General features: G+C 43.7%; 1 protein-coding gene across 1 annotated transcript in view; it reads right to left on the reverse strand.

The window, feature by feature from the left end:
• Positions 1–2,655: 2,655 nt before the first annotated feature.
• Positions 2,656–17,440, reverse strand: part of LOC135517966 (pappalysin-1-like) — a 127,938-nt gene continuing 113,153 nt past the window's right edge. Inside the window, exons 21-22 of the mRNA XM_064942710.1 lie at positions 15,851–15,949; positions 2,656–6,556 (exon numbers count right to left, since the gene is read on the reverse strand). Of these exons, the coding sequence (XP_064798782.1) occupies positions 6,452–6,556; positions 15,851–15,949 (204 nt within the window). The 3' untranslated portion in view covers positions 2,656–6,451. The remainder of the gene's footprint in view (positions 6,557–15,850; positions 15,950–17,440) is intronic.

Consider the following 17,440-nt stretch of genomic DNA (forward strand, 5'->3'; position numbering starts at 1 on the left):
AACTATTCTCTTCAAATGAATGCTTTGCTCTTGTTTTGTTTGTTTTCACACTCTAAAAAGAAGGAACATTTTGGTAATTTATTTTCAACTGATTGCTCCGAGACCCACAAACTGACCACATGATGCTTTATTCATCTTGACAACAAATAAATTAAGTTTGATTTCATATAAGACTGTTTTATAGACAATTGACAACAGTGTTTGTGTAGAGCCTTTATGAATGAATAACTGCTGATGACAAGTGATGTGAAGCATTATGGGTATTGTATTTTTTCCCCAGAATGGCTGCGGATCCGACTTTTCTTGACCTTTTTTTCCGAGCTCTAAAGGCCCTGAAGCTTCTGCGCATGTACGGGATTCTCTCATTTACTCAGCAGTCTCTGCTCTACTCGTAGAGAATAGGCTACTCTGGAGAATGGTGCTTGTTTAATAAAGTTAGATCAAAGCTGTCTGCAAAATCGCATAATGAGAGTATTCTATAGAACAGAACCAAATTTAATAGGATGTAGGCTTATAACGTTACTGTAAGACAAAACCACTAAATATCTTATGAAATTTTAGGATGATTGTGTGAATGGCCGCATGTTTCTCTCATGGGTCCAAAACAAAACAGCGCACGCCACTAGGAAAAATACACAGGTAGGCTATGCTACAGTGTGTTAACTTCATCTGCTCTAACATTCACTCACTGTACATCATTCAAAACAACACTGTAGGCTACTTCCAACACTGTATAACTCAAGATCTAAACGCATATCCCCATGAAACGGATTGAGATCAAATGTTTGGTTTGCAGATACTGTATGGATGTTTCTCCAGTAAAACATATCGTTAAATATTGACAGTGAGAAATATGAAAGGCTGGAGACAACAAAAATGTGTGTCTAAAGTAGAGGTAAAGAAATACGTTTTTTTTTTTTCGTCTTACAGTGTAATGTTATTATATGCTATTATATTCGGTTCTGTTGAACATTATCATTATGTGATCTTGCAAACATTGATTCAGCTTTGTTTAACTTTATCAAATGAGAGTAGCCTGCTGTCTATGAGTAAAGTGGAAACTGTGGGAAGTAGTAAATCCTGTACATGCGCAGAAGCTTAGGGAACTTTAGAGCTCAGGAAGAAAAGTCCAGAAAAGTTGGATCCGCAGCCACTGCGTATTTCTTTTCTTTCCGGTGGTACTTCAATGGTACACATTGCACAATGTATCTTCCTTAAATTGTCTCTGATATAAATCCAAGAGCTACCCCAAACAGATAATACATGGTTTTGCAAATACAATCATCATAGAATAAAATTATTTACATCTTAAAATATTTTTGCTGAACAATCGGGTACGAAACATTGCAATAATACCACTAGATATCCACATAATATGTATATACTCAATTTGATACTTTCCCACATAAAAAGGACCATTCATTTTTTATTACTGAATGTGGGAATGAGAAACAAACACAAGTGGACCATTCTTTAACCAGGAACCTGTGAAAAGTACTTGATGAGTGAAGTTTAGAAAACAACAATAAGAACATCATGGCACATCAGTGTGTTCTCTACAACTGTCTGTCCACAAACTCAAGGGCTACAGCCAGCCACCTCTAAGCTACCACTGTCTCCATTGCTTCCCATGGGTTATGGTGGGATGCCACAGGGACTGAAAGGATACCACTTTTAGCAGAGCAAGGTAACGCCACAGAAACCCAACTGTTTTTAACCAAAACCCAGGCTACGCATGTCTGGTATGTAGCTCGTTTGGATTTGAGAGAATCACCTCCCATCCACAATAAGATGGACTTGTTGTCTATGGAGTTGTCTATGGAAAGACATTGAAGCGGACTCTGCCATGCATTTCAAATACTCCTCTGGTCTGAGAGTGAAGGGAAGGGCATGTCCCTCAGCCTGCTGCACTAGGGCTCATATCTTAGGTAGTCTTCCTATCCTCCCTCCTCCCTGGTCTTCCATGCGGCCCACCTTACCACCGCCACATGACCGTGACAGTGACGGATGGCCCGGCGTGTCAGGAGGGGAGTCCCTCAGAGAACACCCGCCACCTCCAGGAGAAAGTCTGACTCATCGGCCTCGGCCTGCTGCCAGTCAGCGCTGTCCCAGGGGCAGCTCTGTGTGTACACAGTTTTCACACCTGGACAAATACCCAGGCCGCCAGGAAAAGCAGCCCACCTTCACCCATCCCATTCTATCCCCTGCACTACACCCTCTCCCTCACCCCACCTGGGGCACAACCGGCTGCCTGATTACTCCTCCCCCCTCCTCATCCTCTGCAGCTCCCTGTCTGCCTACCACTGGTTGTTCTGAATGGCTGTGTATATTCTGTCCTCACGGTAGCCCTCAGAGTTGATTGAGTATGGATCTAACCACTTCAACATGATATAGGTTCTCTCTTCAGAGCAAACATCGGATTACATTTGAAAAGTTCATGAATGAACAAAATAAAAATGACAGTACATTCTGGATTTGCAATGTAGAAATAAAAAAACACACATACTTGTGCACTGCACTCAGTTACATAAACATGTGGTAAATCCTCATTGGACGAGAGTAGTGCCCAATGAGACAACCAATGAGACAACAACCTTGACCAAAGCTATTTGACGACGACATTGGGACAGAAATAAAATGACAACAGTTTTTAACTCACAACCAATATGTCTGTTTATAAGAGCAATGCAAAAAATAATTTACATGAACATTAAATATAACTTAAAAAAGTATAACACTCTTAATAAATAGTTTTACTATTTACATCATTGCTAAAAATGAGACGCAAAAATGACTAATTTACCAAAATATAGAAGCAGCAAACATTACAGGCATGAGGTACTGCGAAGAGATCCTGTGGTGGCTTACAGTAGAGGTGATGTTCTCCTATTCAAACTTCATTTCATAACATCCTGGCTTTATGGCTTTGGAACAGTACCTTGTCCAATACAGAGAGCACATCAGAAAACGAACGTGTCCAGGTTGTGTCCAGGTTGACACACAAGCAGTCACATTCTGTAGAGACTCTCATATCCTTCTCTCTGAGAGTCACCGTTTCTGGTCTCCAGACTTTTTAATAACATCGATGAGGATGACGACACAAGACAAAGAGAGGAGCTGTAGATGAGTGAAAGAAAGGGTGATGAACAAGATGACTAGTCATCAGCCTGTAATGTTTGTCCAGTTTGAGGATGAAGGGAGGGTCCAATGGTAAAATAACCCTTGGGGAATTCCATGGATGGCTCTTCAGAAATCCTGTGTGAGTGTTAGCAGGTGATGATGATCCACAGTACTGTTGGCTTTGTGTAGTGAATGCTGTTGAATCTCTCCCTACTGGTAATATCTCTAATGAAAGCAGCAGTATAGGGAGTATTATTACATACCATTTGATAATATCAACATAATACAGTTAATTTTTACCAAGGATATATACCGTATAAAGTGTTAAATGCACAATTGTCGAGGCTGATGTAGGCTTTTTGATGATGAATGTAGTGTCCAGACAGTTGCGTTACTCAGGTTTTCAAAGTCTGAAAGATCTCCAACTTTCGAGAGTTAATTTTTTTGGTAGTTTCTTCATTTAGTTATCCATTCTCCTTGACGCTCCATGGTTACCATGACACAATTTGCAACAAATACATAAGATGGTGGATTACACAAACCATGGAGCGAAAATAAAATGTTTGTCCCCTAACCAGGAGGAACACAAAATACGTAAATGCTTACATATCATGTATAATATTTCAAAATGTGTACATCTGACTTTTTGATATTTGAACCTACATTAACAAAAAAGTCCCAGGTTAAATAGCCTTGATACAATAATATCTTTATCATATGGTAATGGATACGAAATCTGAGAAAGTCTACGATGAATGTACAAATCATATTTGTCACTGGCTTCCTACTGGGCATGATAATATCAGGTGCAAAGCTAGTGGGAATACAAGACACTAATCACAGGAAAGCTAATAGTAATATCGTAGGAGTCCAATGACCAAAAACATCACACACTTTATCAAATCACCTTTCTGACAATAGCAGCTTCTAAACGGTTTGAATTATATATTTTTCTTCTTAAATGGCAACTAAAAAGTGCAGTAACTGAGGTCAATAATACAAATACTGATTAACTAAAACAACATTTTGTAAAAAATAAAATTGAAATTAGAAAAATTAAAACAAGAGAACAATTTTACGTTTTTTTTTCTCACGTAAAAAGCAGTATTACACTGAAAATGTTATAGTTACATTGTACATTTGACGTTGTAATTCCTCCCTACTTTCCTATGTGACGTGGTATTGTCCTATTATCTCTCTAACCAGTCTGTATCTATGAAGACCTGTGATTGTTCAGAACGGTGTACGGGAATATTCTGGAATGCCTTATAGCAGCCTAGGGTGATGAGTCAGAGGGACCATTCCATTGGTCCATACCAGATGAGAGAGTTTACGAGGGGTATGGAGTTCTTGGTTGTATAGAGTTTTAACCAGATAGCCCAGCGATGGTTGAATCATGAAGCAGCAACTTGTGGACCTTATGCCAAGCAGCCTTCATCACCATATGTTGATGGGCGTTTCGTTCAAGGGCTATGAAAGGAGATGAGTAAGTTCAGAGCACAGAATAGCAGCCATACATCTATTGAAGTAAAGGTGGTTGTGTGGTTGATGGGGGGGACAAACTCAAATGTCACAATACTGACAAAGTGCCAGGGATGGCACCTTCAGCACGAATTGCTGCAGAGGTAAGAAAAGGCCAAACTGGGCTACTCAACACATGCAGTCTGTCAAGTCATTGGGCTCAAGAGAAGCCAAGACAATAGTGTCCTGGGAATATAGTGTACTTCTACTACTCCTGCACTAAAGGCTACTTGTTGACAATGAATACATCCAGATGCCATCTATACTAAAATGAGGAAAGCCTCCTATTTGTTTTTATGTGTATGTGCTATTGAACTATGCCAAGGCTATGCTATGCTGCTGAAAACAGTTTGAGGGTGTAGTTGTGAATAAACATGGACTACATTCAAGAGGTTATAACTGTGTTATCAATTACATTCTTGAAGTCATTTTAAATTCAGTAATATGTGTTGGATTTTGTATTGCGTCAACATTATTTTTGGTGTAAGATTGGATACATTTCTGGTGTATTCTTGTCTATGAAGACTTCCTGGACTGCAGAAACTAAGGACAGAGAAATGGAAATGTGAGGTGTTATGTTTTTTGAGGCTATTTCAACTGCATTGTTTCCCTACTAACTCTTTGCAATGTTGCAGGAGTTTTTATTCTAGGTTTTAAGTTGAGTGTACTGTACACGCAGAAACAAGTGTCCACGAATGGAAGTTGTTAGGAGGTAAGTGGTACGGCAGACGGGGCTGACTCCGTCCAACCTCACTGGGTAGTAATAGTCTGCAGAGCTGGTCATATGGCAAAGTAGCAGCAAACGTACCAGCAGCAGCCACGCTGACACAACTGGTTAATTTTGTTGCAGCCCTATATAACCGCTTTTAAGTTCATAAGTACTCTACCTCTTTCCCACATTCACTTGTTCCTGTGGCATTGTAATATGTCTTAATTTCCTGTTATATGTTAGATATATTGAGTTAGACCTCTCTGGTTAGAATCTCTTTACCAATATGGCCGCCTATATCCCCATCAACGCCTATTCTTTCCCATTTCACATCTGTGTAAGAGCAAAGATTCTAAACCTGTGATTTCTGAAGAACAAGAAAATGCATTTCCACCGAGAGAAGGCAGAGGGCACAAACTGTCAGCCTGATCCCTGTGCTGTGCTGGCTCCAGGAACACACACCAGCTCTGGAGTAATACAACATGAGGGTACATCAAGTGTGTTCATGCTATAAGTTATTTTGGCAATAGCTCTTCTGCCTGTCATTCAGTGCCACCATTGACTTCAGCATACCCAAAAAATAAAAGATTCCATATGATATGGATAACGTTTCTCACTCTTTTTCTTTTTTCCTTTGGTCTAAAAGGAAATAATGAGATTGTACGGCAATGTCTTTGAAATGGACACAGAAGCTGACACAAAACTGAAAGAAGGCATGCTATCCAGGCTTGGTTTGTTTAGCTTTTTTTGTTCATTTTTCACATCCTTCATTCAAAAACCTTTCGGTATTTTTGTTTTCTTTTTTTCTCTTGCTGTAGAAGTTTTGGTGGTGGGTGAATTTGCAGGTTTGTTCCTTTCTTTGAGAAATGGGTTTTCCATTATAGCCTCTCTAGTCTGGTCTGTTCATCTAGGTCTTTCCCAATGTGGAGAAGGAGGAGACAGGCGTATGTTAGGGGGGTGCAGTATGGGTGGAGAGGTACTCCTGTAAAGCAGCATGTGGAGGATTTGAGGGAAAAGGGGGAGGGCTGGTCTCCCTCGGTCTGGGTGTGGGTAGTTTTAGGGTGAGGGTTCAGGAATCCGGTGGGGGGCGAGGAGGGAGGGTCACCCCAGGGAGTGGACGTGCTCGTCTTTCCTCTTCTCTGGAGCGTTGGGGTCTCGGCAGGCACAGTCTTCCCGTATGTCACAGGACATGGGGAACGGGATCACCTGGAGGGGACACACAGAGACACATACAATGAAACCTCTATAAACAAAGCTTGCTATAGGATTCAGTCTGTATTCCATTTCTCCGGGGTTCCAACACAATCAGGAGGACTGTGGCAGTGTAAGGGCTGATACAGTCCTAAACAGCCTATTAACAACAGTGGTAATAGAGTCCGATGCCTCGCCGTCGACGCCACTAGCGGGAAACGCTGTATGACAAACAACACAAGACGACTGCTGCCAGCCAATCCCATCGTGCCATATAGAGGAGTACTACGAGTGTTGTGAAGTGTCAACTCTCCAAGAAGTGGTGAGTGCCCACAAGCACATTCAAAATAGCCCTGGCGTACGATTGGCCGCCGCTGTGTAGCGTTTGACGTCACAGGCGCTTGTCGGCGGTGCGTCAACAGCACCAGCTGCTGCTGTGTTGCTTCTCCAAGGGCCTGCTTCAGCTGTTTGGGTACACACAATGCATCTCTAGTCACTCGAAACTAACTACACATGTGGCTCCAGCGAGTGCCTGGAGGATTCAGACCAGAGTATATCTGCATTCTTCCCCCCGTGGCTTATTGGACGGATTTGGGTCTGCTGCTTGTATTTCGTTGTCCTATTAGTGGCTTTGACAGAAGGGCCAGAGCAGTGACGCTAGATAAACACTGGCCACCGCAACAAATAAAACAGCAACGGGGTAACAAATAAACTGAGTCATTAAGAATTATTAGGCCTAATAGCTAGCACAATTAGGAAGGCTGTTGGCCGGTAAGGGACTTCAGACTTCAGCAGTCAGTGTCTCATCTTCCTATTATCTGAAAGTGGAATTGTTTGTTGTTACGGCAACATACAACAAAACCCTGATTACGGTAATAACCTCACTGAGTCATGGGCCAACACAATTAGCTAGTTCATTGGCTAGTAAGAGGAGATACAATACAGTACAGCAAATGAGTAAGATTCCTCAGATCCCTAAAGAGTCAAGACTTTCCCCTATGGCCTCCAATGCTATGTTAAGCATTGATGGTATATACTGTACAGTACAGTGCCCCCAATGGCCCTCGGACTCAGGCCTCCAGGGCCATTGGGGGCATGGGGTTTGTAGAGTGAACATCGGGGGCCCTGGGGCTGACAGAGGGAGAGTGCACCAGTGGCTGAGGCACGATGACGCAGGTCCGTCTTTGAAACGGGGTATTAAACCAAGTTGTTTGTGAGAGGGATTTCCTAATGGGCGAGGGTTGGGCGGCCAGCGCCAGGCTCTTCTGAGAAAACGGGCTCTCCATGTGACGACTTTACAAGCGCAGGCCGGACACACTTCAGAAACAGCTGTCAATCGCATGAACAGCGTTTCCTCTGTGCCTCTTTAGAGCCAGGCATGGGGCAAAAAACACCCTGCTCCAATTCTTCCTTCTTTTCCCCCTCCTCTCTGTGCTCTCTTGCGTTCCTGCTGTCTGTTTCACACTTTCACTCTGTCTCTCTGTGTCTCTCTCTCCCTTCAGTCTCCTCCTCTTGCTGTCAGTCTAGCCCCCTTCTCTTTCTACAATCTCTCCATTCCACCCAATCCCTCTCTCCCATAATCCTAACCCTATACCCTTTCCTCCCTCCCTCTTCCCCCCTCACTCTGTGTGTTTATCTCTCTATCTGGTTGAGAGAGATGGTGGGTGGTAAATTTGGCATGGTTTCCTGTGACCTTGACCTCCAGGGTGGCTGGATCAGCTGCCACATCTGGCCCTGATCGGGGCTCTCCGAGGATGGCTGGGAACGGGGCGGCGGCAGGGGCCGAGTGGGGGCCAGGAGCCCTGTTGAAGTCCCAGGGCCAGAGAAAGGAGGACAGACACAGCAACATGAAAGCCTCTATGAAGGAGCAGGCATGTCAGAGCCCCTGACCCCCACCTCCAGAAACAGGCCACAATCACGCCAGGCCCCAGGTATGTGCGTGTCAGTCTGTGCTCAGTGGAGGAAAGTGTGTCTGGGGCTGGGGGGGACTACTCTCCAGCCACACACACACACACACACAACCAACCCTGTTGGGTAACATCCTACTACTTTTCTACAGGTTGAGGTATCCATGGTATCCATGACTGGGGAGGTCACTGACATATTACCTGCATTAAATTCATTAAATAAAAATGGAATATAATACGTGTCATGATAGAAGCTACATTCTCATCCACATGGAAAAAGAGAATCCCACATCTGGAATCAAGCTTGGTTTTTGCTTTTGGTATTTAAACACATTGAGTGTAATGATATGGAAAAGATCCCTTCTCTCATTAATATTCACATAACATCGGCTCATATGAACACAGGCAAGCAGATAAAAACAAACCAGAACTAATTGTGTTATTCCAATGAGAACCACTGGTGATCACTCTCCACTGCACACCAGATACATGTTGTTATAACAACAAACACAGGAGAGAAGGAGAGAGAGGGGGAGAAAGGGTAAGGGAGAAAGTATGCATGGAAGAGGGATAGAGTGGGAGAGAGAGCACTAAAGACAGAGAGGGAGAGACAAAGCGAGAACAGGAAAGAGAGAAAAAGGGAGAGAGAAAGAAAGAGAAAGTTCCAGAGAGAAAGGAGGGCAGGTTTTGACTTTGCTAGCGCCTGGCACTCGACGTGAGCAAACAGCCGAGGCTCCTAAACCTGCGGGAAGCGTGTTTCCCCTGGAGAGTTACTACCTTTACTCAGTTGTGGAGAAACCCCATCCTCCCCATCCTCCCCCATCCTCCCCCTCCTCCCCCATCCTCCCCATCCTCCCCCATCCTCCCCAATCCTCCCCATCCTCCCCCATCCTCCCCCATCCTCGCACCTCCCAGACGCTTGTTTTGTTCAACAACCCCCTCCATCCTCCACTCCTACACTGACATGGTGCCTACTCTCCCCCATTCCCGGTCTGTACCATACCTCGTCTCCCCCTTAAAGCCCAGGATTAAAGGAAACTATTTGGAAGGCATGAGCTGCTCGTTTAAGGATGGGGTTTTATTGCCGTAAACATTGCGTGGCAGGGCAGACATACGTAGATAATTAAGCCTTTTTTTTAAGGCAGGTACGAAACCAACACTTAATGCTTGCTGACCAGAACTCTCTAGCGCTGCTCCACTGCTGGGCCCTGGTCCCCAGCCACTGCTTTTCTCCCCTTAATTGACTTGGCATGGGGACCAGAAGTCAAACTCGGTTGCCCTCAGATATTTAAAAATAAGAGCTGTTGATGCAGTGCACTCTCTACATGCAATTAGCCAATATACGCTGTGACCGCGGTGGAACTGAATGGACCATGATGGGGCTGGATAGGCCACGATGGGGCTGGATGGGCCACGATGGGGCTGGATGCCCAAAGACTTGAGAGCACAAGACAGTTCAGTCAAAGACACTTCAGTGATGCTCAGAGCTTCCATTGAGAATCAAACGGAAACCAGTCTATTGGTTCTGAGAACCGGTTCTCAGTAGAACAGCCCAGGAAGTTGTGTTCTGCAATCATAACATTTCCAAGAATGATCAGTTTCAAGGTTACAAGGGATACAGAGTAAGAGGCAATAGTGGAACCTTGTGTATTTGCAGCCCCGAACAAGGTGGGTCACAGAGGAATGGCCATGGAAGCCTGGCCTTCTTTTTTTCAATCCAGGTGCTTCATCGGGTGTGAAAAGATCATCCCCAAGGCAACAAACAGGATATATCTGCTCCTCTCCACACCTCCAAGGTCGTTGATTCAAGCATTACTGCTTGATATAAACTGAACAACATTGATAGGGATGCAGGGATGCAGCCCCCCAGCACCAGAACACAGTGCTAATTGGTTGAACTCCTGATCTGAGAAGGTCATTTCTATGGGAAAAAAACTGAAAGTGTACGAAAAGCAAAAAAAATACTTGAAAAACAAGTTGTTGTATTGCTGATTTGACTATCTCAGTTTATTACTGTTTTGTAAAGGTGTGCTGTGCCAGTCTAAATGGGTGTTTGTGTAGAAATGTAGCAGAGTGACAAAAAATGTGGTTCATTTTCGCTGAACAAACCTCACCTGGCCTGACATATTTATTTAGCTGATTTTTTTTCTTTTTAAATCGGTGTACCAACATTTTCTTTAAACTTCAAAAGGTATGTCTGTTTGAAGTTTCTCCCTGGTGGAACTTGTAGAAGTTAGAGTTAGATGTAAACACAGCAACAGTCAGTAGTAGTGATGTCTAGAGAAAAACACGGGCTGCAAAGTGCATGTTTGGGAGAGGAGCAAAGTGCCCTGCCTCAGTAAATAAACCAATGGAAAGGAAGAGTTCTGTGACACTGGACAAAGACAAAGAGACATAATGCCACAGGGAAAACAAGAGCATATTATGGAAGAATATGGGTCATGGAGGGAAAGGTGTAGGCGTGGGGTGGGGGAGCTCCCAAAAGTTCACTTAAGTCATCAAATTGGCCCAGTCCACAATACCAAAAACAAACAGCGACATTATGAACGTGGAGGGGCGAGGAAGGGTTGACATGCCTGGTGAAATCCATTTCCCAATATGTCTTTTTTCTATGGGGTTCTGGAAGAAACGTAACAAGCCCGGCCAGGCAGGCAGCCTCAGTCATACTCTGTATCCTCCCTCTTCCCTCCCCTCCTCCCCCCTTGCCTGCCAACAGCTTGCAGTCATTAGGGGGATCCTGTGGTGACCTTACGTGCAGCCTGCCTCGCACCTTCAAAGTCCCCGAGAGGAATAATACACCGCAAGTCATCCAGAACTCCTTAATACGCAAATCTCCAGGAGAAAGAAAGAAGTAGGGAAAGAAAAAGAGTGGAGATAAGGAACAAAAACAAACATGGGGTGGCGGGGAGGTACTTCAGCCTCCCCTTCTCTTCTCTTTCATTTATCGCACTCACACGAAAGAACAGAAAAAAATGGGGGAAATAAAGCTGTGAAGGTTTTGCCTGGAGGAGGAGAGGAGGAGAGGAGGAGAGGAGGAGAGGAGGAGAGAAGGAGGAGGAGGAGAAGGAAAAGAGAAGTGGAGGAGAGGATGGGGTGTTCTAATGTTATCTCTGGTATCTCCGGCTGGCAGGGCTGTGTCACAACCCTGCCTAGGATTCCAGCTGAGTCACTCCCCCCACAGGCACAACAAGTTGTGGCAGTGCATGATACTATGTGTCACTGTGCGTGTGTGGTTACAAGAGAGCCTTTCTGGGGACTCTCCCTATGGCCACAGTGTGGGCTGCCAGACTCCACAGTACCATGCTCACTCTCACTCTCTGTGTGTGGTGTTCCCTTCACAGCAGTGCAGACCATGGCGGAAACAAACCATAGCTGTAAGGTGGGATACCCAAAGCAATAACAAAGAAAAGGTTGTTTGGAGAGATGGGGGTGCTGGTGGTTTCCGTTGACCTCTGACAAAGGCAGACCAGCACAACAATCCCAGCTAGCTCACTAAGTACTACAAACAACCTTTCCTGACCTTATGGGGTCACTAGATCAAATATTGTCCCTCCACTAACCTTATAATTGTCTGAACTGTTGATAATGTGTAGCCCTCTCTCCCGCCAAAGATTGTGTATACCAAGACTACAGCCTATATTCCCAGCCCCTTGTTACACTACAGCCTATATATTCCCTATATTCCTAACATGAAGGGATGGTATTAGAAGTCTGTGCCGGACTGATTACTTCATCACCCCCCCCCCCCCCCCAATCCCACTGCTTTTCATACCGCGCCTGCCTGCCTGCTCACTCTGACTTCTTGTCTGACTCCCACCAGCTCCTGCAAGGACTGGTCCCAAACTGTTATTTTAGGTGTATGTAGCAGCTCACTTTGCATTCCCTGTCCCAGCAATTTTCCCACCGCTAGTAGACATCAAAATGCGCGAAAATAGCCTAGGAAATAGGTTAAAATACCAGAGATGCTCATGTGGCCGATTATATTAGGCTATCAGTATTATTCAGCTAAATCAGCCAAAGGGTAGACGTGGTTTGAAAAAGAATATAGTTGGAACAAAATATAGATGAATATACAGTTAATTGACAGTTGACATTTTGCATAACTTTAAGGAGCGCAACAATCTGCGAGCAATATTGAGTTATCAATATTTATTTACAGTCAATGTCAGAGTCTAAACTAAACCCTATCATAGCCGCACTTCTCCGCCCATATAGCCTAGTCTACAGGCTATTTAATTAGGACCACACATACTGTATGTTGCAGCACACATATAGGTGCATGTGATCTCGCACGCCCAACACAACAGAGGTATGCTACTGAATTTGAAGCAGCATCATCCTATGAGAGTTTGAGAATAGTGTGGCAACGAGGTGCTTTAATACATCAGATAACACACACACACATACAAAACAAAAAGACAACATTTCAAAAATAATCTGCGGGACAAAAACATATTTTCATCCCAAAGTGGTCTGTCTGACCGCCACTCCCTCCCACAGCATGGAAAATGCCAACCGTGCTGCAATGCTCTGTAGGGGCCCGCATGTCCCACGGGACACCCGCGGGAATGCAGCTCTCTAGATGGAATCTCTGCCTGTGGCTGAAACAACAACACTGACTTCCCACAAGCAGGAAAACAGTGTGTGACTGACTGACTGTGTCTGTGTGGCACCAGTGAGTGGGCAGAATAGATGGAGACTGTCGTAAAAAAAGAGGTCTGAGTTACTTTGTCATTGTCGTGTTGTTTTGTTTGGGGCTGGGATGATCAGACAGAGATGAGGGTCAGGGTGAGCTCTGCCACACATGAAAAACAACCACATCTAGAAGGCAAAAACAACAACAGCCAGCTACACTTCTACACACTTATCAAAACAACAATACAGTCCACATGCATGAAACACTATTTAGGTCTGGATTGTTTTCACAGAGTCAGATGAGGCACTAAAAGGTGTCTTTGAGCAGTCGTTATACTGAATTTAGATGCCACATGTTCTATATTCATGGATGAGTTCCTCATACATTCTCGATAAGAAATGTGCAGATTTTCAATGGACTACTGTTTGATGCCTCTCCCAGCTGTCAGACCCATTTCTTCTCCGTATATTTCCTTCTCATGTCTTCAACTCAGGTAACCTCTTCCGCCATTCTCTCCTGGCAGCCGATAAATCACATTATGATCGGTTATTTCAGAGCAATTTTCTCTATCTTTCCCAAATCCTAACCATTTCCAGGGAAGTCACTTTTGAAATACCAGCTGAAGTGTTTGCTTCAACAGCTGCCAGGCTGAATGCCTGGGAGTAGCGCATGGCTTTGGGGCTTGAGCCCAGGTGATCCTCTTATCATTGCAGCTCAGCGGAAATGGCCGACGTTCAGAGACACGCGTTCCCAGAGATGGACCTTCTCCTCTCCCTGTCTGTCTGTCAGGTGTCTGTCTGGTGTCTGTCTGGTGTCTGTCTGGTGTCTGTCTGGTATCTGATATCCAAAGACACCAACCACCAAAGTGGCCAATATTATGCAGCTAACAATTGTTGGTAGGAGTTGTATTTTTGTTTATCACAGTGGCTACATCGCACACTGTGACAGTGTCTTTCTACCCTCAATTATGGACTTAAGACTCTAAAAACCCTCTAAAACCCCCTATTCCTGTGCTAATACGCAACAGATGAGTGAAGGACAAAAACAAAGCCTGTTTCTATGGGGCAACATGTCTGAACATACAGTAGTACATGACTGACTTGAATGAAAGGAAATGGACAGAAAACATTCCTGTAAGAAAGATGGAACATCAGCCAAGTAGGCTACAGAATGAGACTGGTGACTGGCATACCACTACTGCTCTGTTAACAGATACCAGACACATTCGTTATCAGATACATACTAGTCAGTCCATGCCTACTGCTGGTTTTCCATATCTAGAGACAGAGAGTTTGTGAAAGACAACTTGTTCCTGGTACTGCTGAACAGCTTTTTACTGGGAGCCCTGGCCAGTCAATGGGCCAAAGCAGCTAGTCAACAAACAGCAGTCTTTTGGAACACAGCATGGGTGGGTCCAACAAAGACGATGCAACCGCCTCTGGCTTGATCCTGGGTATTGGCTCTTAGTTTTTGACTTACAAATGACTTTTTATTTTACCAGGTTGGCTACACAACAGAAGCCAATAACCGTCTCCTTTTTACAACAGGTACAGAGAGAGTGGAATAGGCCAATGTGGAGCCTGAGAGGAATGGGGTGGGTGGAACGGTGGGAAGCATAGAACAGTAAGGATAAAACATTGATGAACCCTAATAGCGTGGAAAGCTGACGTTAAAATAGCGAGGGAGGAACAGTGAAGGTGGAACGGAAGCAATCACACACGTTCTGATTGGACCCTGGGGAGAGGGGACACATGCGCCCGCCTCCCAGCAGGAAATGAAGAGACTCCGGATCCAGCCAGACAGACAGACACACATGCTACAGTAAAAACCCAGCCAGATACACAGAGGAACAGAAGGAGCCAGAGAAACAGATAATAGTACAGACTCAGGCAGAGGAACTATGATAGACTTCTAAGAAAGCCAGAAAGCCAGACACAGCCTGGGGAAAAGACCACAATACACACAGCAAGCTAGAGAAACACAGAGTGTACAGAACAGCTGTGTATTGTTCACATAGCAGAAGAGGCCCTTATCTGGATCATAGAGAGAGGTGGCAAAGGACAACCATGAGCACCAACTGGTGGAGTAAAAACCCTCAACCCCTAAAGCTGGGCAACTGAGCAATGTCAATGTGCAACAGACAAGGCTTTATGTAGCTTATCTTCAAAAGGTCAAGTTCAAAAATACATGGCAGCAAACACAAGTTCACAACTGATTTCAAATAACTCTCAGTAGCCACAGTGACAACAGAAGAATACATTTAAGATTATTCCCATGAACTTTGTTTAGGAGAAGCAACATATCTTATACTAACATAACTCTTTTCTTAACTTAACTCAACTCTTATCTTAACTCTTATCTTAGCATAACTCTTATCCTAGCATAACTCTTATCCTAACTTAACTCTTATCCTAACTTAACTCTTATCCTAACATAACTCTTATCCTAACTTAACTCTTATCCTAACATAACTCTTATCCTAACATAACTCTTATCCTAACTTAACTCTTATCCTAACATAACTCTTATCCTAGCATATCTCTTATCCTAACATAACTCTTATCCTAACATAACTCTTATCCTAGCATAACTCTTATCCTAACATAACTCTTATCCTAACTTAACTCTTATCCTAACATAACTCTTATCCTAGCATATATCTTATCCTAACTTAACTCTTATCTTAACTCAAGTTCAAAAGGCAGATAAAAAGAAGACATTTTGTCTGGATAAGGTTTAGTGACTCCAGGTCCAGATGTAACTCACCTTCTTGGTCTTGACGGTGGAGTGGCAGCAGTCCCCTCCGTCGTAGTTACAGAAGGCTCTGTTGTTGACCGAGTCACAGTAATTGTCTCCCATGAAGGGCTGTGACAGACAGAGACAGCAACAAACAAGAGGAGACAATAAGAGACAGGACGTCATCAACAACCTATACAGTGTACTGTACTTACACATATGGACAACATAGAGAGGAATAATCCACTGATTCCCTCTGATTTATTTGTGTTTGATTATCCCACTTAAGTGCTCTATATTAGTTTAAATTTGATTTTGTTAATATTGTATTCACGGCTGCCAACTTTTGAAGAAAGCATGGTGAGATTTGCTATGTGAATTTCATTGCCCCCCGGCACAACCCTTATACCCTGACTACACCACTCGCGCAAGTTGCAAAATAAATTTAGGAATCTATGTTATTCAATTATTACACCCACACTGCGCACCCGCGTCAGTGAGCGTCTGCGTTGCCAAGGGCTAAAATAGAAGTCATTCCTATTTCTGACGCAGATCGGGCTGCAAGTCCTGCCTCTCCCATCTCCTTATTGGTTTATAGAAGCAGATACCCACGTGCCATCTCCTCATTGGTTATACACACGTAGGTGATTGAAAGACGAACTGTTGCCAGTTGTCGTGGTAATACTATGAAAGTTAGATGCCAATCACCATATAAGTTAAACGATGAAAAAGCCTGGAAGGAGGAAAGATGACTAGAAACGATTCGGTTGACTGTTTTTATGTGTGGATTAATTGTCGGAGTAGAGGACCTTGTGCATTTCAGGTAAAATAACAACCTAATGTTTATATCCCAGGACAAATTAGCTAGCAACAGCAAGCTAACAAAATGGGACAAATTAGCTGGCAAGTGCAAGCTAACTAGCTAAATTGCCATAAATGTGTAATGCTTTTCGACCTGTCCCCAAATTTATGTCATTGGTTCAGAGTTTGTTTTGATATTTTAACCTGTGTGTCGTGATCGCGTTTGGTGTAAGGGGACAAAATACATTTATGCACGATGGAGCACGATGGAGCACGATGGTGCACGATGGTGCATGCACACAGCTGGTTTGGGGTCGGTGTTAGACAGAACATTTTAGTTTGGAAGCTAATTTGCTGCAATTCTACGTATTTTGACATGGCTTAGGCGCATGACCATTAAAACCACAGGTCAGGTGTATTCAGGATGCTTTGAACAATAAATTAACACTCAGAATTCAATGACTTTGTTACTTTCAGATTTTTGGGGGATGGAATTTAAAGTAATTTGGGTAAAGAATCTCTTTAAAATAGGTCTGGAAGAAAATCCTGCTTGCTCTCCAGGAGGGTTGGCCTCCTCTGAAGTGCTGGGTGTTTGAAAATGTTCTTATTATAACAGTTAATTTCTCTAAATCACCCAACATTTAAGAAAAATCGAATGAATATCAACATTCAGGTGGTTTATGGCCACTAGTTGAAGATCCTTGCCATGATCTTACTTACATAGAAAATATGACGTGTTTATGAGTTGTGAGTCCCTCTACCATCTCTGCCTAGCATGGGCACAATACTAAAATATCAACAATTATATTTGATTCCTGG

The sequence above is a fragment of the Oncorhynchus masou genome, chromosome 28 (genome assembly GCF_036934945.1).
Source record: "Oncorhynchus masou masou isolate Uvic2021 chromosome 28, UVic_Omas_1.1, whole genome shotgun sequence".
Classification (NCBI taxonomy): Eukaryota; Metazoa; Chordata; class Actinopteri; order Salmoniformes; family Salmonidae; genus Oncorhynchus; species Oncorhynchus masou.